The 26926-nt window shown below is 40.7% G+C and overlaps 1 protein-coding gene across 1 annotated transcript in view; it reads right to left on the reverse strand.

Annotated features, from left to right (window-relative positions):
* The window catches only part of prmt3 (protein arginine methyltransferase 3), a 36439-nt gene continuing 9513 nt past the window's right edge, over positions 1–26926 (reverse strand). The window contains exons 10-16 of the mRNA XM_088296941.1: positions 25169–25268; positions 16999–17077; positions 13016–13203; positions 12101–12187; positions 6455–6505; positions 5892–5979; positions 1–236 (exon numbers count right to left, since the gene is read on the reverse strand). Coding sequence (XP_088153067.1) covers positions 127–236; positions 5892–5979; positions 6455–6505; positions 12101–12187; positions 13016–13203; positions 16999–17077; positions 25169–25268 — 703 coding nt within the window. The 3' untranslated portion in view covers positions 1–126. The remainder of the gene's footprint in view (positions 237–5891; positions 5980–6454; positions 6506–12100; positions 12188–13015; positions 13204–16998; positions 17078–25168; positions 25269–26926) is intronic.

Below are 26926 nucleotides of genomic sequence, written 5' to 3' on the forward strand. Positions count from 1 at the left end.
TTAAGATACATTGTGTTCTTTATTACAAAAAAGTAAAACATCAGAAATGGCTGAATCCATTTTCAATTTCCATAGTAACAACGATAAAGTATCATTTGTTGTTTTCATCATTTCAGTTACATGACATCATTGCACGTTGTAGGTCAACTTCCGATCTCGGAGTTCAAAGGTGACCAACAGCGAACGGGGGTCCTTTTTGTTCTTGCGTAACGTGATCTTTCCTTGAAGCTCCTCCCCTACAAAAGTATGGGAACCATATTAGAAGACTTAGTTCATTTTCAATTGAACATTTAATTGTTAAAGTGGAAGTCAACCCCAAAAAATGTAACAAAACTATGTTCTATGCAGCCCCACTAGCCGAAACATGGCATTCTGATCATATATATATATATATATATATATATATATATATATATATATATATATATTGCTAATAAAAAAATATTAACAGCCCTGCGGCCATGCTGATCTTAGTCCTCTGCAGTATGAGCACAAATTCACTGCTCACAGGAAATATGATGTGCGTGTACAGCAAATGTGGTTTAATATATGTTAATAAGCACCACTGCCTTGTGCCTATATTTGTGCACGGACGCAGACCCTCCACGCGCTACGCTACACGCTTTTCGTCGCTGGAGGTTACAAGAGGACGTGGGGAGAAAATGCTGAGCGTGGAGATTTCGCCTGTGTTTGCCATCATTTCTGTCACGTCTCAGCCGTGCCATACCAATGCTCCTGTTACACAGTCCTTGCTGCTGGCGCCGCACTCTGGGTTTGTCACTTCACTGCAGAGAGTTTGAGCAGCTGTAGGAGTTAACCTTGCTTGACAAAAACTAAAAATAAAAATCACCAGTAATGTTATCTAGGAGAAGACTAAGAACAATTGCCCGATGAATAATTATTTTGACTATGGTGACCATCAGTGCATTTGAAAGAGGGTTGTTGTGCAGTATAATTGAATAACCATCCCTGTGGATGAAAATGCCCGTCAGCATGACTCTACAGGTTAAATGTACGTAAAGATCCACTGGACATTTCACATGAACTCCGAACATTTGGATTTTTTTCCCAAATTGATTTCTTGCTAAGACATACAATTCTCAATACTCATTGCCATCCAAAGATTTCTGCGTGCAATGAAGAGGACTTAGGTTGAGTAGCAGTACAAAATTATGTTATAGAATAAACATACATAAACTAGACCGCTTGAGAGAACAGTCCATTCGGAATTACACGCAAAACATTTTTGGGTTGAGTTTCCATTGACCATTTTAGCTTTTCTTTGGTTAACTGATTGTTAACTAACCAAGGACCAAAAACATCAATTGAGATCGATAGAGTTGCCAAACTTGTTCCGTACGTGTTATGTGCATGCACAAAACGGATTAACACCATGCGCATAACATCATATCAAAATCCATAAGAACACAAATCCATCATTCATCTGAAACTCAGTAGATGCAAGATGCAATGTTCTGCTTGTTTGGACTACAGAATCAAAGATGTGTCATTGTCTTATGGCCACTGCACTGTCATCTGACACCATCCACCCAATATACACCAAAAGGACACAAAAGCACACTTCTAACTCAGCATAATGGGTCCTAGTAATCACACCACCGGCTCCTTATCTAAAACCAACAGTCTCGAACTTGAGCCTTAAACTGGACAGTGTTTTTAATTAGACCGCCAAATTGGTGCTGTTGTGCTAGATTACTACAATGCACAATCCTCCATCACGTGTCTCCAGTTGCTCCATAATGCTGCTGCGCGCCTCTTGACTGGTACTTGTAAGAGGGAGCCCTGGCATCCCTTCACTGGCTCTCTGTAAATTTTAGAGTTCTTTTTAAGATTAATTTATTTGTTTTCAAATGGTCTCGCCCCGCCTCCACCTGCTCGGTGCCTCAGGTCTGCGGAGCAGATGCCATTCGAGGTACGGAGGACTAAGCGAAGGCTCAGAGGCGATCAAGCCTTTTCAGTTGGCTTTTCACACAGCATTGTGAAAAGTTGGTTTTTGGTTTTACAGTTTTGTGCTTTTTACTATCTTCATTAATTTGTTAAAATCGTTTGTCGTACTATGACTTCTTTTTGCTACATACGCAGTACTTTGTATACAGCGTGGTTGTTTTATAAATATCGCTTTATAAATATAATAGAGTTGACTCAAATGAAGATCAGAGTCATATTGTAGTTTCGACTCAAGTCCAATTGTACGTCCTTCGCCTCTACATTTTGAAGGAGCTCATGTGCATTCCAGCCGTCAGCTTGACTCAATGCTAAAGCTAAAAGACCACCACAGTTCAGATAAAGAGTCCTGGGAAGACTAGGTGGGACATGAAAGCATTCTTTGTCCAAGGTCAGTTGAATAGTGTACAGTATACCTGACAAGGACAAGAATAGAATTGAAATTGCACAAGTGACTCTTAAGCACATCGAAATAGTCCGCCGCCTTCACACAAGTGTCACAAACAAAACAAGTGTCTTTCTCTGGTTAACACAAAGTAGGTAAAACCATGAAAGAACGACCCTCCTCTTCAATAGCTGATCCGCACAAACACACCGGAGCATGACAAATGATTTGCTGTTTAATTTATTACGCTGCCAGCCAAAAGGATTTGCAGGGATGTTTGGTTCCAGCCTGCTGCATGCTCTCACTGGCGCTGGCGCCGACGCCTCGCACAGAAACACAGCCTGAGAGTTAATTACTGTTGCACTTGTAGCAAACGCATCAAAACAGATTCGCCTTCCGCCGTGATAAATCACCAGACAGTCGGTACAAACCGCCGGAATGTTTACGCCTGGCCCTTACTACAGCCAATCGGAGCTGAAGGCCATCGCAGCCAAAACACATAGGAGGTCACGACGTGTTTTTGTGTCGTATGTACACTCACGTCAACTTCAAGGTGACTTCAGGGACTTCCTTTTCCATCGCCAGAGCATTGCTCAGTATAGAACCACGCAGGAACTCTTTTGAATTTGAGTGTAAAAAAGAAGCAGTGTGTGTGTGTGTGTGTGTGTGTGTGTGTTATAAAGTATACCATGGACCCTATCAAGTGAACAGAGAATGCTGTTAAAAACTCAATTTCTGGTTTACGGCCCCTGGAGGAGGTTGAGGACCGTCTGGGTGGCGAGCTGGAGAGAACACATCAATAACCTGCTGCTCTCTCCCTTGCTCACCTACTACTGGGCTGATTCTCATCCGTCTATATGCATTCGCAAGGCAGACACTTTTTTTTAGGTACACCTGTACATTGGAATGTGATCAAGTCCAAATGCTTCATCAAAAATTCATTTTTATGAAATATACTGCACAGTTTTCATTGACGCAATCTAATTTAATGAGCGAAACTAAATGGGAATGTATTGCAGCATTGCGGATTTACAGTACGAGTAGCTACATCCACATTTACAAATTTGAGGATTTTACTTAAGACTCTGCATGCCATCGACGGCTGTGGGCGTTCCTCAAACAAGTAAAGAGTATGCCGCAAATCGCCATCAAACATGACATCATGGTGTTTCGTGCAAACACAATTTGACCTGATTTGCATTTCAAACATCGCCTAAAAAGAGGTTTGGCAATAAACCCATGTGAGCGCGTATAATTGGAAATGTTTTCGAGGGACGTGAATGTTGTCTTTACGTCGGAGTTCGTTCACTTTTGCAAATGTTCGGCCAATTGCATCCCTGAACGAATCCTGACTTGAACTCGCATTTTTCTACCTTTGCTAACAGGAGCTTTACCGCTATTATCAAGCGATACGGTCATAAGTACATTCAGTTACTAAATTAATTCAAAATTACTGCGCAACAAATACATTTTTTTTCACACATCGAAACTGCGAGACTCGCAATCCTATTTCTATATTTAAAAGAATAAGAAAAATCCTCCTCCAAAATGTAGCAAGGGCAGAAAAAGGCACTAAACGAGGGTGACACGACTTTGGAGCCCTCAGGCAGTGCCGCAGTAATAGCAAAAATGAATTCATAAAGCGTATTACTACTCAAGCTCGGTAAAGCCGTTGCCAATAATTGCAGCATCTGCAAATACAATTTGAGACACTGCCATGTGACGAACAAGTCCCACTAAAACCAAACTGTATAAAAACACGTCACATTTCTAAAATTGCTATTACGTTCGTGTGCAAACCAGATCGGGTTGTAAACCTTTCAATTCCAGTGCGTTCACAGACTGTCAAGCAAAACTGCATTCATAGATCATCATTTGACCAAATCGAATCGGTTCTGCTCTGCACATTCCTATTGCGGCATGGCGCGATCATATGGTCGTCCGCCGCCCTCACATTCAGCTTGCTGCGATCTGACCAATGAGAACAAGAGTCTCCAAGAGTGCTTGAAGTGCTCCAGAGGCTTTGGAGTTTTTATCACGGTGTTTGCTGCCAGAGCGTAGCCAAGGGCCAACGGACATGGAGTGTATGTGTTCCCCCACGGGTCATTTATTACAGTAGGCTCCATCAGATATCCAGTCAGTAAGTGGACAGTTTGTCCCCGCAGTCCATTCATCCCCACATCACCAGACACATCCGTGATTCCCATTTTGATAGAGTACACAGAACGCAAGAGCTTGTACGGTGGAGAAAATAACATACATACATAAAGACAATACTGGGCTCAAGCTATGATTTCCAGCAGTGTATCATGCTTGAAAAACAGGGTAGCAGTGGAAAGTAGCTGTTTTTTTTTTGGTAACCGCAATTGGAGTGAATCGGATTGCATTGGTATGTTTCTTAAATGTGCAGTCCATATAGGCCTGAGATGGAGATCCAAATCCCTCATATCAATGCCCCCCTACCCCAAAAAAATTGCGGCAAGTGACCACAGGGAACATGTTTTTTTTTTTGCCGTACAAGAATGAAGTCCAATTGCACATCCATAACAGTAGGTTGCAGCGGCGCTCTCCTTGTCACAGCAAATAGTATTAGTGCCACCGTAGAGTTGTACTTAAAACAATTTCATAGACAAATGACAGAATTAATTGTCACGGCAGAGAGTCGGAGTGGCGTGGAATTTTTCCCTGTCCTTGGGGTGAAATTATTTAAGAAGCACTGTCCTAGTTCAACTATATGGAAGCAAGAGTAAGTTAGGAGTGTGGAAAAAAAGAATAAAATTCAAAACAGTGTTTAACAATAGCTATAATGTAATGAATATTGATCTATAAATTCAACAATCATTTGCTTTTAGTATTTGTTTATTGCAGCAGCTGAAGGCAAGTTCAGGTATGTGGTACAAAAAATGTAATGGATGAATGGATTTGTTTACAACATTTGAATCCTTGCGTCCTAAAGTTGTGCACTTACAATTTTGGACCAAAAATCTTGATGGGTAATTATATGATCAAATTTGCTCTTCATAGCCAAACTGATGGCTCGGCTAATGATGAATTGTCATACCAATGCACAATATTTGTATATTGTATACAAGTCTTTTGTAAAAAAAAAAATAAAAAGAAATTAAGCGAGAGTTGAATAAAACCAAACAAATAAATGCATAAATAAATAAATAAACAAGAAGTCAAATTATAAAAAATAGACGACTGTTTGGAGTAATTTTTGTTTCTAATATTAACATGCGCCATTTTTCATTGGTCAGTAACAAAGCTCCTCTCTCTCAACGCGCCATGAATCAAGGCGTGCCAGCGGTTATCGGATGAGTTTCACATGCCGTCTCTGACAGCTGAATGTGATTTGTTTGGATCCCTTGCTGTCTCTCGCCGTGACAGATAACGAGTGTCAAGCAGTCTGAGGACATCACCAGCGGAGACGGATTACCTGACAGCACGCTGCCGAGCACCATTAAGGCCCCGATACCGTCGCACACACACACACACCGACGCAATTTCAAAACAATATCGGACAACGGTTCATACTAACCAGCCTGCACCGTGAACGGTCTCTCCAGTTGGAAGACTGTCTGTTTCCAGTGGGTCGCTGTGACCTGAGGACCCGTGGAGAACATCACCTGACCAAAACAGTAACGTTGAGCACTTTAGAATGGATACATTCAAAATTAAATTCAAATGAGAGAATGCAGAATAAAAAGTGTACTGAATACATTTTGATGGGACATGCAACGATACAATTCCAGTTCCAAATGGTTTGCTTACCATGTCAGGATGTATTGCGTACAACCTTTTGGAATTAATAAATTTATGAAAGGATATTTCACGGTCATTCATGAAGTGAATTGTCATGAGATTAACAACATGGAAACCGAGCCTCGAATTTCAGGCAGAACACAGTGAGCACTTGGAAGGTTAGATGAGCTTGACATTTTGTTTTCCAACTGGCCGCCTGTGCTGGATAAGTGCTTATATCAGCAATCGGCTCGGTTGCGCGTCGATTGCCGACAAACGCCTCGAGGAGGAGGAATAAGCCAAAGCGTGAACATAATTGACTTTCGGTTAAATGGCTTTCCTGTTGTCAACGCTGCTTACCTTGTTGCAGCAGCCTTTGTCAAAGAAAACGTCAAAGTAGCCGACGATTGCCTGCAATGAAATATGAGAGCCGAGTTAGAAGGTGTGCCATAAACACCTGGACACGAATGGGCTCACTGCAAAGGACTAAGAAGGTTGCTTTTTTTTTTTTTTTTTAAATGAGTAATGCAAAGCGCTGTTGATTACACGGTATACTTAATGCTCAACATTGACAGAATTTTGTAAATGTGTTACTGCGAACACTATGCTAGCAATTCTTCTTTTTTTTTTTTGTGTAAAATATCCTTCCTCTCAATTTCAACTTGGTTTCGCATTTGGGCTGAGTCAACAACATATCCCACGTGCTCCCTCTAACCTCATCAGAGAGGGTTGTCATCACACAAAAGAAATATGTTATGAAGTGGCGACCAACTCCGTGCTGGAAATATAGCTGACGATTTAAAAAAAAAAAAAAAAATCCATTTGAGAACATGAAATTAGCAAATGTTGCTATATTGACTGTAGTGCAAGCAATGGATGGGTTGCTAATACTGCACTTTTGACAAACTTAAGCTTTGGACTTGAACCGAGAAAAAAAACAAAGCAAGTCATTTAAATGAAAGGATTGCAGGATTTTGTGTAAACAACTACAACACAGAGGAGGGACAGTCCATGGGCAGACTGCCTTCAGATCGCCCCCCCCCCCAAAAAAATAAAATAAAAAATAAAAAACAACCCCCAGGATGATTTTGCTTCCATTTCTCCCCCCACTGGAGGAACAGAGGTACTCTATCAATCTCGGGAGCACACTTGTAGTGGCAATGATGCAGAACTAATAGCTTTTAATCCTGACACAGCTGACAACTTGGCGTCCAGCTTGCAGAGACAAAGAACTAAATCGATGCAGCAAAGAGAAGGGAGATTCCTATTTAAGGAGACTTTTTGTTGGTGTACAATGAAACAGTGCAGTAAACAACATCTATAGAGGAGTCTTTTTTTTTTTTTTCAAGATTCTGGCGAGAGTGGCAGCAGAAAAGGAGAAAATAGAAAAGAAGAGCATGTCACCTCAATACAATTAAGGCTTGTAATGAACGGAGCAGAGATGCTCAGAGCTGTGGTAATTGGGAAATTTGCTCTAATTAGTCGGCAGGCCGAGCGGATTCACTTCTCTCAAAACGGAGACGATCGTCACTTTGTAGATGACAACCTTTCATAAGCGAGATTGATTGTCACTTGCGTTGCGTAACTTTCAAACCGAAGTGAAAGACTGGGACTTTGCCGGGAGTTATTTGTTATATTGCTGTGACTGTGACTTTTTAAAATTTTTTTTTAACTAAAATGAAAAAGACGGATCTAATTCAGGAGTTGCCTAAAGCAGGGGTCTCCAACCATAGGGCCGCGGACCGGTGCCGGGCCACGGCCACTTGGAGGGGACCGCAGAGATGAAACAAAAAAAAAGCTTGCTATACTTTCGGTTAATTTATTATTTGAGGTTGAAAAATATTGTAAAGTCTTCCAAAGACACGACGTCAGACGTTGGTTTAGTTATCTCCCTTTTATTATTAAAAGAAAAAACGTTTTTAGTCAAAACTCACACTGAACTTCCTCTCAACGCGTGATGCATTCAGAAAACTCGGAAATAACATTTCTCAGCAAAACACACAAAACCCAATTCGTTACAATATTTTAGTTTGAAAAGTGACCGGCTTCCCTGCGTTACTTGGGACTTTTGACGCATGTCAAGATGCTAATTATCGTAGTCGCCCTACTCTGATTTTAAACCCACAAGCTAGCAAAAATTCATAAAAAACGGACCAATAGAACCTCCCATTTTTTTTAAGCAGCCAATTTGTCCTCCTATCACATCACTGTCATTAAAAAAATGCTCATTTACCAAAGTTGAAGGCAAGGAAGTAGTCATGCTTGTCACAAACACACCCGCGCACCAAAAACAGGACAACGCGCAATGAGTGCATTTCATTTTCATCAGTATTTCGCCCCGGGCCCCAAACGTGTCCGCGATAAGTGATGACAGTGGGCTTCGTGATGGCCCATGGAGGACGCTCTGCGACGCTGCGAGCGCTCCAGCCAAGTCTCTAGGAAGAGCGGAGGGAGAATTAATAATTATCATCAAGGATAACACCAACAGGGAGCAATTCATCATTGCTCCCCTTTCGCCTGGCTATGTGTCAGTTAGCCGAGTGGCCCGGCCAGATACTATTATACAACATTGGGGGGGCTAAGGGAGGAGGCATGCAGAGGAGGGGAAACGGAGGATTGCTGACGGGGACTTGGAGGGGTGGGGGGTGTGAGCGGAGAGGTCTAATGCACTTTTGATAGGGTTTACCCAGGCGTGGAGGCTTCAAGCATGACCACCTCACAAGCGCATTGGTGTGAATTACCTCCCGTGCACCTCCTGTGCCTCTCCTCTCTGCCTCCGCCAGATTGCTGTTGTTCCAGTGAGCTGGCGTTCGAACCGTCCTCGCCTGTACACTACCTCTCACCTGAGCTTCTCGCGTAGAATCTCCTCAGACAACACATAACTAAGTGCAACTGAACAGCTGGAGGTCTTCCTGTTTCCAGTGGTGCAAACGGGACTTTTGCTGGTTCCAAACACCAGAATATAATTTGTTTCTTACGCGCCTAAAAGTAACATCTTATTTGAAGACAAAGAAAGGAGATTTAAACTAAGGGTGAGCAACACATTTAGGGTTAAAAAAAAAAACAAACAAAAAAAGAAACAGACTAAATGGTATAAACGGGTTCGAATTGTCACTTTGAAGTTGAGGACATTTGACTTGCCTTTTGATATGAATTTATTTCTTGACATTGGCACCAATACTTTGTCTTATCCCAAATCTTTTTTTTGATCATCTACATGGCATAGATTCGTGTAAAGAAATGGACTGAAATGAAGCTATTTATTCTAACAACGTATTCGGACTACGAGACACACTTAAAATCCTTTAATTTGCCCAAAAATCGACAGTGAGCCTTATAATCGGGTGCGTATTGTGTGTGCATGTTGACTGGACGTGGAATGAAGTTTGATTTCTTTGATGTTCAAGTTTGTTTCCCTTAATGTGCAGTAATGCGCTTTAGAACACGGTGCGCCTTATATCGAATATGGAACTTTCCAAAACCAGACCTGTTCATTGAGGCTACCTACGCCTTATAATCCATCTTACAGTATGAAAAATACGGTACTTATTTTAACTTTTGGTTTAACGGATAACCGATACAGAGCTCAAGTCAACTAATTCTCAGAGACATTGTCATACAAAGGTGCAGTACAATTAACACATTGTTTTATTCTATATACAGCAACTAAAAAACTAACACGGACATTTTCGGCTTCTTGTACACCATGTGTGTGGCTTCACGGAATTTAAAACGAACAATAAACATAAGCATGTAAATGTAAAGACGGGTAAAGAAAGGGTGGCTGAAAAAAAAGAGAATGAGAGGATTTATCTTGCGTGTGAGCGGCACAGACGCAGGGGTTGTGCTGTTCATTTAATGCAAGGTTAGGCAGGCTGAGCTGATGAATGGACTGTCGACAGGAGAACAAAAGCAGGCGCTCCATCATAGGGCGAGAGGCACAGCAGCTCTCCCTCACCAATCCCCGAGCGCTGGTCCAGGAGCAGTTTACCCTTCACACATCCTAACCTTAACTACCACTGAAGATCTGCAGACAAGACTGACTCCAGATCGGTATCTTTATGACAACAGAGCAGCCAGCCCTCGTGCAGGTCAATAATCATCTGTAAATCCCAACACAAGCAGCTTTGATGCCGAAGGAGAGTAGAAAGGAACGATTTAGACTGCCGATAACTTCTTTACAGAATACCTGCATTATATAAGCTTGGCTTTGATTAAAAAAAATGGTCCCATCCCATTGTATCATAAAACATTCCAAAACACGGGCGCACTTTGCGCTCTAAATGAATGATTCTGCTTGGCAATATAAAAATCCAAGAGAAAAGCAATTTGCAACGAGAAAAAGGAGCCAAAAGAGGAAAAGGGATTCTCCTTATTTTGCAGCATTGCGTAAGACTTTGACGGATTGAAATAGAAACTATGTAAATAAAATTGTGTGTGTATTTATATATATATATATATATATATATATATATATATATATATATATATATATATATATATATATATATATATATATATATATATATTGTCTCTTCCGGGACTAAGGACAGCGCGATGCCTGTTTTTTTTTTTTTTTTTTAAAAAAAAAAAAAAAAAAAAAAATCTGTCTTGCGTGGCCTGCTTTGTGAACGTTTGGCACAAACCGCAGCTTTGACGACTTTGAAATCGCGTTGCCTGCGATCGCGATTTTGGTGCCAAAATGATCAATCATTTAGCCCTAATATATACATATACACATATACATACACAAACACACCCCCACACACTTCCCATTAGCAAACATACACACAATGTGCCCAGGCCAGATTGATTATCCGTTAAACCATTCCACCAAATTATGTAGCACTGCACCAAAACACAAAAGGTCTGCAACACTACTCGCGTCACAATGCAGAGCATCCCACGATATTAAAGTGAGGCGATTCTGCTGCAGGCTGCTCACAACACAGTGAAATGTGGCTTAGCCGTTGGAGGAAGTTCAGGTGAGGGATGCGGTGGCAGAGAAAATAGGCTCATAAAGCATTTCATACGCTTTTGTGTTTTTAGCCAACACTCACTGAGGACACAACTTTAATTGATGTGTTGCGGTTGACCTGCGCCTCAGCTTTTTGCTTCAAACTTTTCTTTTCTCCACTATTTCTATCTTTTTATTTTGAGAGTTGAAAACCGTTTCCTGTGCAAAGAAAAGCCACCACTGGCTGCTGTTTAATCTGACTAGAATAGTCAATGTGACTGTTCTCAGTGCACAAACGTGCACATGTTCAGAGAAGCCACAAGGAGAAGTGGACCTGGAAGAATATGCTTCAACCGGACTCTGCTTCATCTCAAAATGTGATCATGATATCTCCACCGCCAAGACCTGAACCAGAAGTCCTGACAGAATGCAGATAGAAGTCAGACTCGGGATGCTGCCTTAAGGGCACGTGAAGCATCAGCACTCAGGGCAACAAGAAGAGCGCTGGCTGCCGGCATCAAGAGGGCTCAATACTCTTATGCTCAGAAACTCCAGGGCCACGTCATTTCCATGACCCTCATGAGCATGCGGAAAGAAATAAAGCGATGTTTACCGAGTATGTCTCAGGCGAGTGCATTGGACAATGCGGTATAAACGCTTGCTTCAATTTCTTGCATTCTGCTTAATATAAATAAAGTTGTAAGGATTCACTGTTTGATCAACCCCCCAAAAACCCTTTAAATCACTGAATGGTTTTAGTTTTAATTAAATAAATGCTAATGGAATAAAAACCCAGTTGGGCTCTGACATCTGCAGACTCGGGTCAATTAGTGGAACCCAATTTTCAAAGTAAAAATGGTATTGGTATGGTCAAAATGTTGTCAACGAACGTTCACTTTGTAAGTTTTGTGAGATACTTCTTTTTATGTTGTGCTTTTGTTTTGTGTGATGCACTTTGATTAGCCTCGTGTAGGAAATGTGCAATATCAATAAAGCTGCTTTGCCTCAGTGTGTGATTGGCTCATTGTGTGCGTGTGCGTGTTTGTTACCGTGCAATCGGTGGTTTTGGTAATCTTCAAGCAAAAGTCGCACGTAAACTCCAGCTCTGACAGACACACTTTGTTGCAGTCGATTGTCTGTCAAGTGGGGAAAAAAAAAAGAAATATTCATGTTTTTGTATAGTCAGCTTTTTCGAGGGGGTTCGAGAGTGTTTTCAATGCGCACTTTACTATGATAAAATAATTACAAACAACAAGGAACATTCATAATAAAATTCCAGCGTTTAATTGGCACAGATTATGCATTGCGCCTTCATGAGGCAAAATGTAGGCCTCCGAAAATGAAAAGCACTGCAGAGCTCTCGTTCAGTGCAGCTTGAAATGGTTTCGAATTTAACTTTCCTCAATTTGTCCTACTTGTTCTCACTGAGGATAAAAAAAAGAAAGAAAAGTAATCAGGTTTGCAGAATATATAATTCCAAGAGCGGGCTCTCAATTTTACGGAGTAGCAGTCAGCCTTAATAGAATGTTATTGGATTGTATCAATGAGACGCAATGGATGAGAGTCGGCGTAATTTGGGGAGCGGGGCTGTCTATTTGTCACTGGAGGAGACAAACTATCGATTAGCGGATTCAAATTCCATTACATCAAGTTCGGCTCTCATTCATCACGTCCACACATGGGCGGAGGACATGCTACTTAGCAAACAGGCCAACCGGAGATGGAAAGGCAGAATGGTATTTGAGATGAGAGGAGGCGAGTGCACTGCAACACACTAAAGAGCTAACTATGTTTCTGAGTGGAACTGCTTTTGACTTTCTTTAATCTCAGCGCTCGACTTTCAGCATAGTGAGTGCTTTGTTCGCAACATGCTCGGGGTGGAGTATAAAAGTTTCTAGAGCACAAAATGGCCACTCCCATTCTAGTGCACCTTATACCCGTAATGCATTTTAAAAAATATTTACCTGTACGACTGTAGGTTCGGAGATGAGCGTGTCCGCATTCAACACTCGCACCGCAGCCTCCGGCACGACAACCTTCTTCATGCATGACATGTTGAAGCCGTACACGTCATCCCAGAATGCAATGCAGTCTTGGTGCTTCTGTTTATCTCCCACAGCTGCCAGGCTGATGTTACAAAGGTCTGGGTAGACTGAGGGAGACCAAAGGAACAAACAGTTGAAAAGACAAATGCTGATTCATTAGCAGTTGAAATTCAAAAGCAAGAAAAAGGGGAAGAAATGAGCATCTGGACCAAATATTTTCCTCTTCGTATTTCTCACAAGTCAGTCAATTAAGATAAACGACAGATTCATGAAGACCAAAAGGACAATCTTAAGAGTAGGCAAGCTTGATGTCATCAATTTTGAAGGTTTCCAACGCATTAAAGCACTAATTAGAGAACGCCTCAAAGTCCCGTGGGCGTGGTATGTTCCATCAATTTCCTAAAGCAAGTGCAATGTCAAAATACGCTTTGGCCTGGTTTTTGTCCTACTTACAAAGTCCATACGACGGCATGACATTACCGAACTCTGCCTATTTAAGGAGCAGTAGTTTGTATTAAACGTCTTTTAATGTGTTCTTACACATGATATATCGGTATGGTCTCGCTTCTGGGTGATAATGTTACAGCGATGAGGATGGCACTCCCACTGTGAACCGGCATTAGCCAAGAAAGAGGCCGAGGGCCAAACATACAGGGAAAAAAAAATAAATACAACTTCCTCATGTACGATATGCTGATTTGAGCCAACACTACAATGGCCCTAAAGTGTATAACTGAAAACAAAATGCCTTAAAGAGGAAACAATCACTCGAGTTACAGGAGTTTTTATGCATTTTTAGCCCTTCAAAAACTTCAAGAAAAAAAAACCCTCAAAGTACTTGGTAGTGACGTCTTAATTAAAACAATGGCTTGCTAGTTTTGGACAGAACCTTGTAATGTTGGTGTTAAGACAGCCAACGCTAAATTACAACTCAGTGACGCTAGATGTGCGCAATTTACAAGGTGAACCAAGATGAAAGCATTTTTTTTTTTCATTAGTCCCCCCTCCATCAACTGCCTTGAAAGATTATTGTACTAATTCTGTAATTAAACTGACTAAATTCAACGCCAAGATCGTCCTAGAAACGAGGTACACAACAAAAATGAGCAGAGTTAAGAAACAAAAAACAAAAAAAGCCACATATTGCCGTCTGTTCTGTGCTCTGCACTGGTTGCGTTACATTTGATGTCTTTTTATTCATAGAAAATCTAAAATATCCTCTGGTAATGATTATGCAGAAGTATGTTTTAATGCCCAGCTATTATAAGCTATAAGCCTTCATTTCTGTAGCCTTATAAAGAGGCTAATAAAGAGCTTTATGGGGGGGAAAAAATAATTGAGCAGGAAAAAAGCAGTGCAGACAACTTTGGCTTTAGGTGTCTATCTACATTTTCTATCATTTGAAAAATATCACCCGTGTGGTAGGCATGTTCAATTTATTTTGCCCGGCATATGGCTTGCCGTTCAGCCTCACATAACCTTCAATACATCGGGCCATAAATTGCGAGAATGAATGGTGACAGCGCAGCGATGGGCATGTCATGGTCTCTCATTATTAGCTGACGCCTTCTCATGACCATGCGAGTGTCACCATACCTAATGATGGCGTTTGCACTCCTGCAAACAAAGAAACATCGTTTTACTCCGATTACTGAAGCAAGTGAGTGATCATGAAGACCAGAGTGGGAGTAGGCTTTTGCTGATTTGGCAAAAGTTGGACAGGCTTTGCTGAAAAATGCAAAAAAAGTTGAGCATGCGAAAGTTGGGGGGGGGGTTACTGTACTGCAAATGCAAAGGGGGGGAGACTAAAAGGAAGGACCACACTGGTGTCCCCAGATTCATGGCTTTGACATCTGCGTCCTTCTCGACTCGCTGCTCTCAGCACATTTGTCATGCCCCCCCCCCCTACTACGCTTGCTCTCTTGAGCCCCCTCATTGGTCGGCTGTGAACGAGGAGATGGTGAGGGAGGGAGTGGGGTGAAAAACAGATCCCTTTTCCCAGGACACTGTGCTGCGCAAGGCATGCTGAGACGCGTAAGGGTGAAGGAAAGTTGAGTTCTGTGAGTTCTGTTCTGTATAAAATTGGATGCAATAAGAAGAAATGCCGGACCAAACCTTGTCTTACTAGCGAGGGCATATTGATTTGGGGAATAGCAAAGTCAAATGTTCGTGGTGCAGTAACAAAAACAAAATGTAACTGTAAATGTAATGGAACGTGTTGGCTACAGATCAAAAAGTACCGAAGCCTCAATGAGAGGCCATTAAAAATCCAGATATTTAAATTTATTGTCATTTGATAACTACATTAGATTCCAATTTTCTAATTCGATAGTCTCTAAAGCATTTTCTTTTGTTTACCAATGCACAACTTTCTGCGTTATGAATTATTTTAGCGGTGCAATAATTCATCAACTAATTGATAACTAAAAAAATGATCAAATAAATTGATAATTAAAATAATCTTTTAGAAATCTCGCTCCAAATCCTCTCATGTCAGTTTTTTGACAGTAAATATTGCCAGATTTACATAGTGCTCTATGCAAGCAGACTTTGTTTGGAATGAAAACAAAACTTTTGCAAACATCTGCTTTGATGTTCAATCAACATTTTTGTCATTTTCTAGACATCTAAAATACAAAATCAATCATATTTCAATTTTTTTTATGCTTTCTGCAACATTACAGGACATTTTAAGGGGGCAAAATTTTAGAAATGATTCACGTCAGTCACATCACAAAAGCAGGCATTTGAACAGGGGTGTGTAGACTTTTTATAACTACATGAAGTTAAGGGAATAAAATATTTGTTTTCCATAAGGCTACAGCACGCAGAAACAAATTGTCTATTCACAAGTTTTTAAACTAAAGCATTCAATGTCTTTCAAGTATGTTCCAGAACGGTTTGAGGAATTATGGGCACTCCAAAAATGTTACGGGGAGGAAAACAAAACAAAAAAAAGAATATTATAAAAATACTAAAAAAAAAAAAAATTAATTAAATGAAACATTTCTGATATTTTTCTTGAATCAAATAAAATTACATCAGTTCTGGAACTAATTATTGTTCATGCCATTTTTTTTTTAATTGTGTACATTAATTTTTTTTAGTTATATACATGAGGTTATAGACATTTGTCTATTCATATTGTTCATTTAAAGCCTAAACTATTGCAAGAAAAATGATGGCAGATAACCAAAAAACAAATGCCAGACTGTGAGCATGTTTCTCTTCCTTCCTTCCACAGAAGACATGAATTGAATAGCCACGAGTGGACATAATGATGGCCTTCACAATGCATTCCCAGTGGACTGAATTGTTCCCCTTCAGCTGTTTGGTGCAACTCCTATTAGTCTCAAACTGATTAGTGGGCGGGCTCATTATTGTGTACAAGTCATGCACGAGTGCATTTTCATACAGACATGAATAAAATCTAGAAGAAGTAATAAGGAAATTTTGAAGAATTGTCATGGCAGAATTTTTGCTTTTTAGTTTAAAATGGCTTGAATCCTACGTCGCAATGTTACCGTGACTACTTCTACTTCTTCCTCCATTTCTTCTACTTTCTTTTGGCGGTTGGCAAATACTTTTGGTGCTTTACCACCCCCTTCTACATGGACTAGCTATTTACAGCTATGGCCACAATGCAAAAAGCGATTCTAGTTAAGATAAGCCATTTTCAACTAAAAAGCTAAACTTTTCCATAGATAGAAGTGAATGTGTAGAAACAAAAAGGTGCTTGTTCGCTGCCGTCAACACAAAGAGCTACTGTTCATGGTTTCAGTTTTATGAAATAAAACCGAAAAAAAAAAAACAAATTTATTATTGACAAGGTTGACATAAAAATGCCTCACTTAAACAGTTTAAGATACGTGCATGTGTCTTATCATGTGTGTAAGGTCTACCTGAACCACCATCATCCAAATAGAGGTCTCTGGCCACCAAGACGGAGTCCAACATGGACTCAAATAGCAAAAAGTAACCCTGTGAAAGACAAAATAACAGGAATTAAAACCATGTCACACTCTCAGTACTAAAGCTCAAATATTTGCACACACAAAAAAGAGCTTCCACCATTTTGCTATAAACTGGGGTCAATGTGTTATTACCACATACCTATAAAAAAAAAAAAAATACATGTATGACTGAATATAGCGATGTAAATACTGAAAAATCCAGTAATTATTTGTACTTAGGAGCAATGGAAACCTGGATTCACTCTGACCATGAAAGCCACAACATTTCTCGACACCCAAATTTGACCCTGAGACGACGTACTGTTCTGCTCCAGCAGATAATACATTAAGCGTGGTATTATTTCATTAATGCTGAAATTGCGTTTTTGTCTACATCATGTCGCTTTCTGCAGACAAATGGATTTTTCTACCCGTTATCCCACTAACCAGCAGATTGGCCAACAATCTAATTCACTACATTATGTTTCAGTTCAATAATTGAGGTGCTCAGCCAAATGGAGAGGGAGTGGTTGGGAAACTTAGTCTGTTAACCAATTTAACTCATTTTGAAAGTTAAGTACGACAGCACAAGACTTGTAGCTTCTATTTAATTTCTTTCGTACCTCTGTGGAACATCATCCTTTCACATTATGCACAATAACAGCTTTTTGTACCTTTTTTTCCTCATTAATATTTCATGTTGTTGCATGAGCAGTAAATATTTTTAGCTATAGGCACCAACAAGTAGCAACCTCAAATTTTGTTGCATTGTAAACAATGACGGACGATTCGGATTCGGAGCAAAACAACCTTTTTTTTCTTCCCTTTTTAAGGCCATAAGGAAGAATATAATGATTAAATAAATTATATTGTTTAGTGAAAAAAGGCATCCCATTTATTGCTGTCTTTTTAAAATACTTTTAATAATTATTAATAATAATAATAATTTTAAACATGAATAAATTTTATTCCTGATTTCATGATAGTGGACCATCAATAATATTGAAAACTACATCTACTGGACTATTCCTTTTTTATGAGGGTACAAAAGAACAGGATTAGATGAGGGCCAGGACGGCAAACATGAACAGGACAGGACAAGTATTTGAGGGCGCGATCTGATGACAATGCTTTTTAATATGAGACGAAGAATGGCCGGACAAGAAGGGGAAGCTTAGAATTGCTTGGTTGGGGACAGCTAAATAGTACTCAACTGAGTTAAGCGATAGCAGCATTATTATTGAAAGGGGGAGGAACAAACAATGATTTATAACTGTGACCCACAATCCCCACCTTCAGCTTCAAGGTTCAAACTACGATGATGATGATGCAACCTGAAGCAACCAGAATGCTACATTTCTCGTTTGTCGATGCCGTCTTGGTCCCGATCCAAAGTCAGATACCCTCATTGTTGCTGACGACGGTCCACTCACTGACCTTAACGCTGTACCGTTTTTAAAACCCTCGCACAGCGTACACCGGCCTCATAATTTAGTGCCAATTTCACGGGACACTGCTTCACTTGAAGGAAAAGGGATATGAGACAGAGGCCTGTGAGAAGAGTCACACCTTTATGGTCAATGATGGGCCAGGATTACAGCCCCCACGACCTCCTACCTTCACAATGGTCCACACCCAACAAGTTTAGGAATTAAAAAATTAATTAGCGAGCGTTACAGCCACTTCATTACATATACTTGATGTACTTTACGTGTTGCATAATATGATTTGAGGTTGCAAACACACACACACACACGCATGAAGTGAAAGTAGCTAATGCGTGACTCCAGCAGCGTTGTGATGCTAATATGACAATGTGTGAAGCAAGAGCTAAGTTCACAAAGCCAGGGTTGCACGAGTGACATCCAGCAGTATAGCCACTTTGCATTTACATAAGAGACTAATGAAAACCCTAATGAGAATGGGCTGAAACAGCTTATACACATTAACAAAATTAGCATATAAAACACATCTCCCTGTGGCCTCACACACAGAGCTCAAGCACGTCTGAGGTTGCACCAACACAAAAATAAAAATAGCAAACACTCTTTTACAGATTTGGTACATTTGTCCGGATGCTTTTTCTGCCACAAACTCAACCTTGACACAGAAGGCTCTTAGTCTTCTACAGTATTCTTTTAAAACGCACCGGATTACTCTTTTCAACCAAGGTAAGTCAATGAGCCAGCAAAAACTACCAGGCCTCGGGGAAAACATCTGAGGTGATAGTGAAGGGTGAGGATCTTAAAAAAAAAATAAAAAAATACTAATTAAAAAGGCTATGTTGTGATTTTGGAGAAAAAAAAAAGATGCAGAAAGGCACAAGAGACTTGCATTATTTTTCTGGTACGGTTGTGACCTTTTGAAAACTTGGTTGTAGCGACGAAGACGTGTTACAAGAGACAATCTGCATCAGCACTTTGCACTCTCGTCTTCTGCATTCCAAACACATCTGCCTCAATTACTGCAGATCATCATCACTCACAGTCCCAGGAGTGCCGCCGTAAAATAAAGGAGAAGGCCTGCGTGCATGGATCTGTGTGTCTGGAAGTGTGTAAGGGAGGGCCGGCATGCTTCATTGAATAGAGGGCAGGACCTCCATGTCAGCGAGGCTCTTCGATAGGACTCTGTGGTCAGATGACACCAAATTAACATAAACATATCATACAAAGAACTGTGATAGATTCCGGGTGTAATCGCTTGGTAACTGAATATTGAACGGGTTCCAATAAGAGATTTAATTTCCGTTTGAATCCAAGCAAATGAGAAAGACGCACGGAAAATAGCGTTAGAGACATTTCATTTCCAGTATAGCCACAAGGAAATTAAAGTAGTATTGTATTATGAAATCAATGATATGGATTTAATGCTATACAGTAAAAGGTGAATAAAGTACTGTTTGTTTATTGAGGGAATTGCTTTTTCCACTTGAGTAATTTTAATTCAAGGTTAACTCCAAGAGTATGCAAATATGACCGATATAAAGTACCATATAATTTTTAGTTAACGAGGAGAGCAGCCATCTTATATCACAGATGCAGCATTATTTGCATGGGTTATACAGCAACTTGTTAGCTCATAAAACAATGAGGAGTTTGTTCCTGCAGCACGTTTTAGCTTGCCCAATGTACTGATTGGACGATTTGGATTTACAAAAAAAAAAAAAAAAAAAAAAAAAAAAAAGTGATCCGATACTACTAGTGACCCGTAAAAAAAACCCAATGTGTTTAATAACAATTCAAGCATCATAAAATAACTCAATTATCTTCGATTATTTCACGATGACGACAATATGAACTAAGACAATACAGACAAATTAAAATAAAATAATAAGATATTTTCTTTCTTATGTTGAGTTAAACCATAGCCAGAAAATACTTTCTACGAATTATATATATTTTCTTACTTATATTGAGCACACACTGGTAGTGACTTAAATAATGACACCCATTGAGCTCATTTAAAAGAAAATAATCTATCGTTACGGCGCCACAGCCATGTTGGTCTCGGCGAGGAACTGTCAGATGTACAGGGCAGCATTGTGAGGAGGTGCATTGTCACGGGAAAGCCGCCGTGAGCTGTTCTGCCACAACTCTTGCCTCTTCTCGAGCACTGAACGAATCAAACGCCACAAGATCCCGCTGCAGACATGCTGGTTGATCATTTGGTCATGATTGAAGTGGAAAACTCATAGTTTGGGCTTGAAATACATCTTGCGATAAAATTCTTGAAACTTTTGATGGACCGTGAATACAAGCTGCAATAAACCTTCTGAAGAGTCACAATCGATAAATCAACATTTTCCATAAGACACACTTATGAACCTATCAAGTGAGTGCGTGTGATGTGAGTGATTGACAGTGGGATCGACAAAAGAAGAGAATGACTGATGACTTCCATTCTCTTGCGAGGCAAGTAATGCGCTCAGTACCGATAATGAGGCTAAAGGAGGGACAGCAATTAATTTACCTGCTGACACACGCACACTCAACTGACTTGATGAATTGTGACATGTTGGAATTTGTGCATTTAAAGTTTTAGAGTTGCACTGTAACATTTGATCAAGAAGAGACGACTTAATCCTTCAAAATGACTGAATTTAACAATCAATTTTAGAATTAAAGGCCTTCCCCGGATTATTATGCAGAATTTGTACGACAATAGTTGGGTTTCTAAAGTCCCTGCACAGGAATATGGAGGATGGCGTAAACAGTGGATAATTTGCATAAGACAAAACCAATTATAAAAAGGCCGCTGTAATTCTTGATTTTGATTTCTTGTATTTTGATTTGAAGAATGACATAAAGGAAGCAAACTGGATTGGGTGGAAAAACAAGTGCCAGGTGTCTTATCTGATATAGAGTCTGACAGCGGCAAAACAGGAAGCAGAACTGACGGAAAAAAAGAGGTTGAGGTTTTCGTCAGGAGTGACCGAGTGGCGTAGAAATGAGGTCGCCGGAGGGACAGCAAAGCTGAGACGTATTGGTGACAAAAAGAAAAGAACAAAGGGGAAAAGGAGAAACATTTCACACGGTAAACCATGGTCAACTTTCCAACAAATGTGATACCCAGTAGAGCACAGACATCTGCCAAAGCCAAACATTCCTGTTTGTGGTAATGTCGCATCGGAATGGTCACCTGCCGGAAATTGTGGCGCCCAAATGGAATTGTAAAATATGCTCGGCATGCCCAATCGGAAAGACTGCAATGCATACAAACACTTTGCAAAATGACTCCAGTTGTGTCATTTCTTAGAAAAACATGAGCATAAACATTTATCACGAGAAAAGAGCATTACTTACAGGCATTCATTGATTCAAACAACTGTACTGATTACGCCTGTTCTCAATGTAGAACCAGCGATGTTTATTGTGCGTCAAACTGTTAGGTGCGCCATATAAATCAGGATGTTGAGCAATCCGCTCTTAATGCCTCGTGTATGCCTTGCACTTGAGTTGTTTTTATTCGAACATCTGTTCATTTTCCAACACAATGCGTTTAAAAAATGTTCGCCGAATTGATAAAATATCAGCAAACATTTAGTTCTGCAAGCGAGCAGGCCCATCGCCTGTGATTGATCTTGCCGTGAGTCTTTATTTCGTCTTTTGGGACCTCATGATCGCCACCAGCCCTCTGGCCTCTTATCTGATTCGTTTGTTTTTCAGCGATCAATGGTGTGAGTTATGAAATGACAGCGCTGCTCCTCAAAACAGTTTTTCAAACACGACCGAGACAGACAGACAGACAGACACTCATCTGCCTCCTCCTCCTCCATCACCATCACGAGTGACACGGCGCATTCATCACGCACCTCTGTCCATTAGTCCTGTTAACACTGTCCCCTTGTGCACATTAACGACACAGACAACTGGAAATGAACTGTACAATTCCCTTTGCGCCATAACTGACCGTCTTGACAAAATGGTCACATTATTTCACAACAGCCTGTGCCATTCGACTCTATAAAGCAACACAATCCTTTTTTTGGATGACAAAATCTTGTGTGAACGTTTGTCATAGCTGATAGCATCCACTCATCAAACCAACTTCATAAGTAATGTTGTCAACAAATCACCAGATTATATACACATGTTGTGAATCCAAAACGTAGATTATCGGCCAGGCCGCTATTTGGTATTTTGCCGATTTTGGGCAGCTGCCTTTTTTTTAACTTTCAAGGCCGATGAATTAAATCTATTTTGGCTCGCTGCAGGACACTTGTCGCTATCTCTCTCTGCTGTGCTGGTGGACCTGCCTGCAAAAGCAAATTGGCCAGCCCACAGCACCATGTGATTGGTTCTTTGTAGTAGCCAATCAGCAGTAAGCTGCCTGTTTGCTTTTTCACCACGAGTCACACGCACTACGGGAGACGTCCCGCGAGCAGAGGAAGTAAAGGCAACAGACTTTCCCAAAATTGTCATAAATGTCAGTCTACTACAACTCTCAATTAATAGAAAACTATTTGCAGTTATAAACTTTAAAGAGATGTTTGTTTTCATTGAACTATAAAACTGGGAGCTCTGTTCACTTTTTGTTAAACTTTTAAAACTAAGTTGTCGATTTTCTCAGATCTAAAAAAGCTTTAACCTGTTGTAAATGAAAGTACTAAAGTTGTTTAATAAACGTGCTTAAAGGCATTTAAACTAAGTCGAGTTTTGGAGTGTTTATTTTCAAAATTTTGACACCATTTTACTCCTTTTTTCCAACACATGAATATCTGTTTCAAATATCGGAAATTGGCCTCCCTGACTACCAATAATCTGTATCGTATCAACCCTGAAAAAAGCATATCGGTCTATCACTACCAAAAGGTTCCGGGAATGCTGTCACAAAAATATCTAGCCTTTCAAATGCAAAGTACAGCTTTTCCCTTTCAAAGTGGGCCAGATGATCAATGCACACATCTCTTAAGAGCTTCAAAAGAAAATAATCTTGTCATGCTTGACCCAACGATGTCCCTCAGTCATGTAGCTCGCTGCTCATTTTGACTAATAATAATTTCTGCCCTTGTGACAGCCAGTTGTGTCGTGCCAACACCAGTTATCTGATGATGTGTGAAGACGGCACCATTTGTCAGGACCAAAGTAAGAAAACAACAAATTACAAATTATGATGAGGTCAATTCGGGACCGTTTTCATTTTGGTGACCCTTGGGAGATTTGCACATTTTTCCAAATGGTTCTTACATTTTTCAGTGACTAATGAAAGAAATTTAATGATCAGTTTATCAGCAAGCTTTGCAGAAGCATGATAAAGATGCCGATCAGTGCTCGTGAGGACTGGAGTTGTGCACCACTGATCTACATTTACGAGTTGTGTTTATAATTAATGGCTACTCCATCATTGAAAACTCTCCTCACTGAGGTCATCCAAAATATTATTCAGTCCTTTAAAAAATCCAAGAAGTCCATCGAAGTCCATTCTAATTCTTTACATTTTGTAAAAGCAAACTAGACGGCAACCTTTGAAATCTTGTTGTCCCTGAGACCCGTCTACCACTGCAGCCTTGATGAGAAGTGACGAGAAGATTCTTCGATATATTAGCGCTCCGTGAGCCAGTGTCATTCGATATTATGCCCCCTATCCTTCACCGTTCCACGAGCGTGTCACTTGCCGACTTTCAATTTCCCCAGCGAAGAGGATGGGCAGGCTCTGGCTGACGACCCCTGATCGTGACCCTGGGGTTCCACGATGGATTGGGGGAGGGAGGTGGAGCGGACAGACAGATACAGGAGGCTCATGAATTAGGGATGACTTCAGCGGTGCGTTCAACTTTGGCCGCCCCCGCCTGTATCGCCATACAGAATCTCGCTGATAAATGGGCATCACGTCAAAATAAGACTGCTCGTGCTGGTTGGGTATTCAGAGGACGTTACGGTTTAAGTCCCATTTAAGGCATGTACTAAAAATGTAGAACAGATGTTGACACGTTGGGATTCCGGAGGTGTGGTTGATGGCAAAACAAACCAAGGTTGACTGGAGACTGGAGTAGCCTCAATTATTTGATTACTATAAATATTAGATTTCATGGACACGGTCATGCTAAAAAATAAAAAGGACCTTCCACCAGACAATTAAGAAGGTGAGAAATTTAGATAACGGTGATCGAGGGGGTCAGGCCCTCTTCTAAGCGATTTGTAACTGGATTAAGTCGATTGATTGATTTTTGGATAAGAGGGGTGTCTACAGGGTATTCAATTTACATGCTGTATGTTCACTTGCAAATGTGACAAGTCAACTAAGGCAGGAGTAGTTTACAATAAGTATATACAGTGATCCTTCGCACTTTTATGCTTCACTTTTCGATGCTTCAGTGTTTCAGGAATTTTTCGAACCTAAAAAAAAAAAAAAAAAGCGAAAACACAGCCATATTGCGGAAAGCCGAATTGATGAGTCGACACAAAGGCTTTGTGCTTCGGGCACTCATATGAGGCGCGTGATTGGTTAAGAGCCGCAAGATCGACCAATGAGAGCACGAGTGGATTTATCCCGTGCGCTGATTGGCACCCCAGCATCGACACAGGTTATTCGAATGTGCCGGTCAGTTCGTCAGAGTCGAGCCGCGGGGGGTTCCAGTCCTAATTAAACCCCAAAAAATTAGGCATTATTGTCCACTGACCATCCATTCCGAGATGATGATGTCCACTTTCTTCACAGGGAGGTTGACGTCTTCTATGCGGCCTTTGAGCAAAGTGATCTTGTCCTCTAGCTTGTTGGACCTACCGTAAAAAAAAAAAAATTGAAGCTTTAAAAAAACTTGCAACAAACTTGGCGACCAGTTCCAATATTAAACTCAAGAAACCCAAATCTCAAATGTCGACATATTTCATTACAAGGCTGCTTGCCTCTCTCACAGAGGGAAAGACTTTCTGCCCTCGGTTTGAGTGCAGTGGGATGGAATAGCAGCGAGCTACAGAATAAGTTCAGGGAGGTGGTCTAAGTTCTGCAGCATTGTTTTTTGTTTTCAAGAAAGATTGTTGGGGGGGGGGGGGGAACTTTGCATTAAGGGCAGCAAAACAAAATTGTGAGCAGATAAATGGATCGATGACTGCTGGGACATCGATTTTTAGGTTTAATTATTTTTTTTAAAGAATAATTTGAGTTATGCAAGGTCAAGTTACCAGAGTACGCCGACTGAACCAATTCAGACTGACTTTGTGGAGAAAGTGAACAGAACGAAGTCCAAATCGACCCAAGTGTTGGAAATTTCCACCCCAACCATGGCTGTATCATGGATGTAAAGTGAAAAAGTGCAATTGAGGGGGCCACATTATGAGGAAGGAACTGTATTTTCACCTGTCCCGTTTGAATGATCCCTGCCTTCAGTCCGGCCATTCTGGGTATCAATCTCTGTGAATATTCCATTATCATGACACCTAATGTTACAGAGGACAGAACAATTACTCATAGCGGCCCAGAGTGCATTTCTGTAGCAGCGATGCTTATCTTGAACTGTCTTCCCCCTCTCTACCTCTCTGCCCGGGCCACTATCACATCCTCACAGATTCCGGCACCCCCCCAAGCCCCCACAATGCCGTCTTCATAACAGGGAAACACTGTAAACTCATTATTGTGGTAATTTAGAGGACAATGTCAGGGCTCAGAAAAGAATCAGTGTCTGCCTTGTAGGGAAATGCATATGTGCCAGGGTGAGGCTAACGCAGACAAAGGTTGTGCATTTAATCTTTTAAATGTGAGGGATATTGGTTCCTGGGCAAGAACATGTGTTTTGACAGAAATTTACCAGAAAGCTTGAAGTAAAACTGGAATAAAGATTTAATGGTATCATTTTCAACTCGACCCTAAAGTCATCAATTCAAATTGAAAGACAAGTACACCAAGTCACGCTCGATCAGGGGGTGGGCAAACATTTTGATTGGCAGGTCACAATGGGTTCTAAAATTTGACAGAAGGGCCGGACCAGGAGCAGATAGATGGAGTGTTTTGGTAACCTCACCTCATCGGAGAAAAAAATAATACATTTAATTTGAAATGAAAGTCAACAAAAGCATTACAACAATATATATGTCTTTAGTCATTTAATTTTTTTCAGGTTCGGCGGGCCCGATTAAAACGCTTAACGGGCCACATGTGGCCCCCCCGGGCCATAGTTTGCTCACCTCTGTGCTAGATCCTTAAAAAAAATAAAAAATTATATTGTGCTTAGCAGGACCATGGGCAGGATGCAATCAGCGAAATGAGAAGCTTATTTTGGATGGTCGAGTTATTGCTTTAGTCAGCACAAAAGCTTATTGGTTCGGAAATTTGGACATTTTCCTGTGAGATCAATAGAGAGAAAATGCACAGAAAACAAAGACCGTGGTAAGTACATCTTGATGGACGGCCCGAGCCGCGCGGGGAGCAGAACTGGGCTGCG

This window comes from Idiotropiscis lumnitzeri, chromosome 5 (genome assembly GCF_059441095.1).
Source record: "Idiotropiscis lumnitzeri isolate Australia: NSW breed Sydney's pygmy pipehorse chromosome 5, RoL_Ilum_1.0, whole genome shotgun sequence".
NCBI lineage: Eukaryota > Metazoa > Chordata > Actinopteri > Syngnathiformes > Syngnathidae > Idiotropiscis > Idiotropiscis lumnitzeri.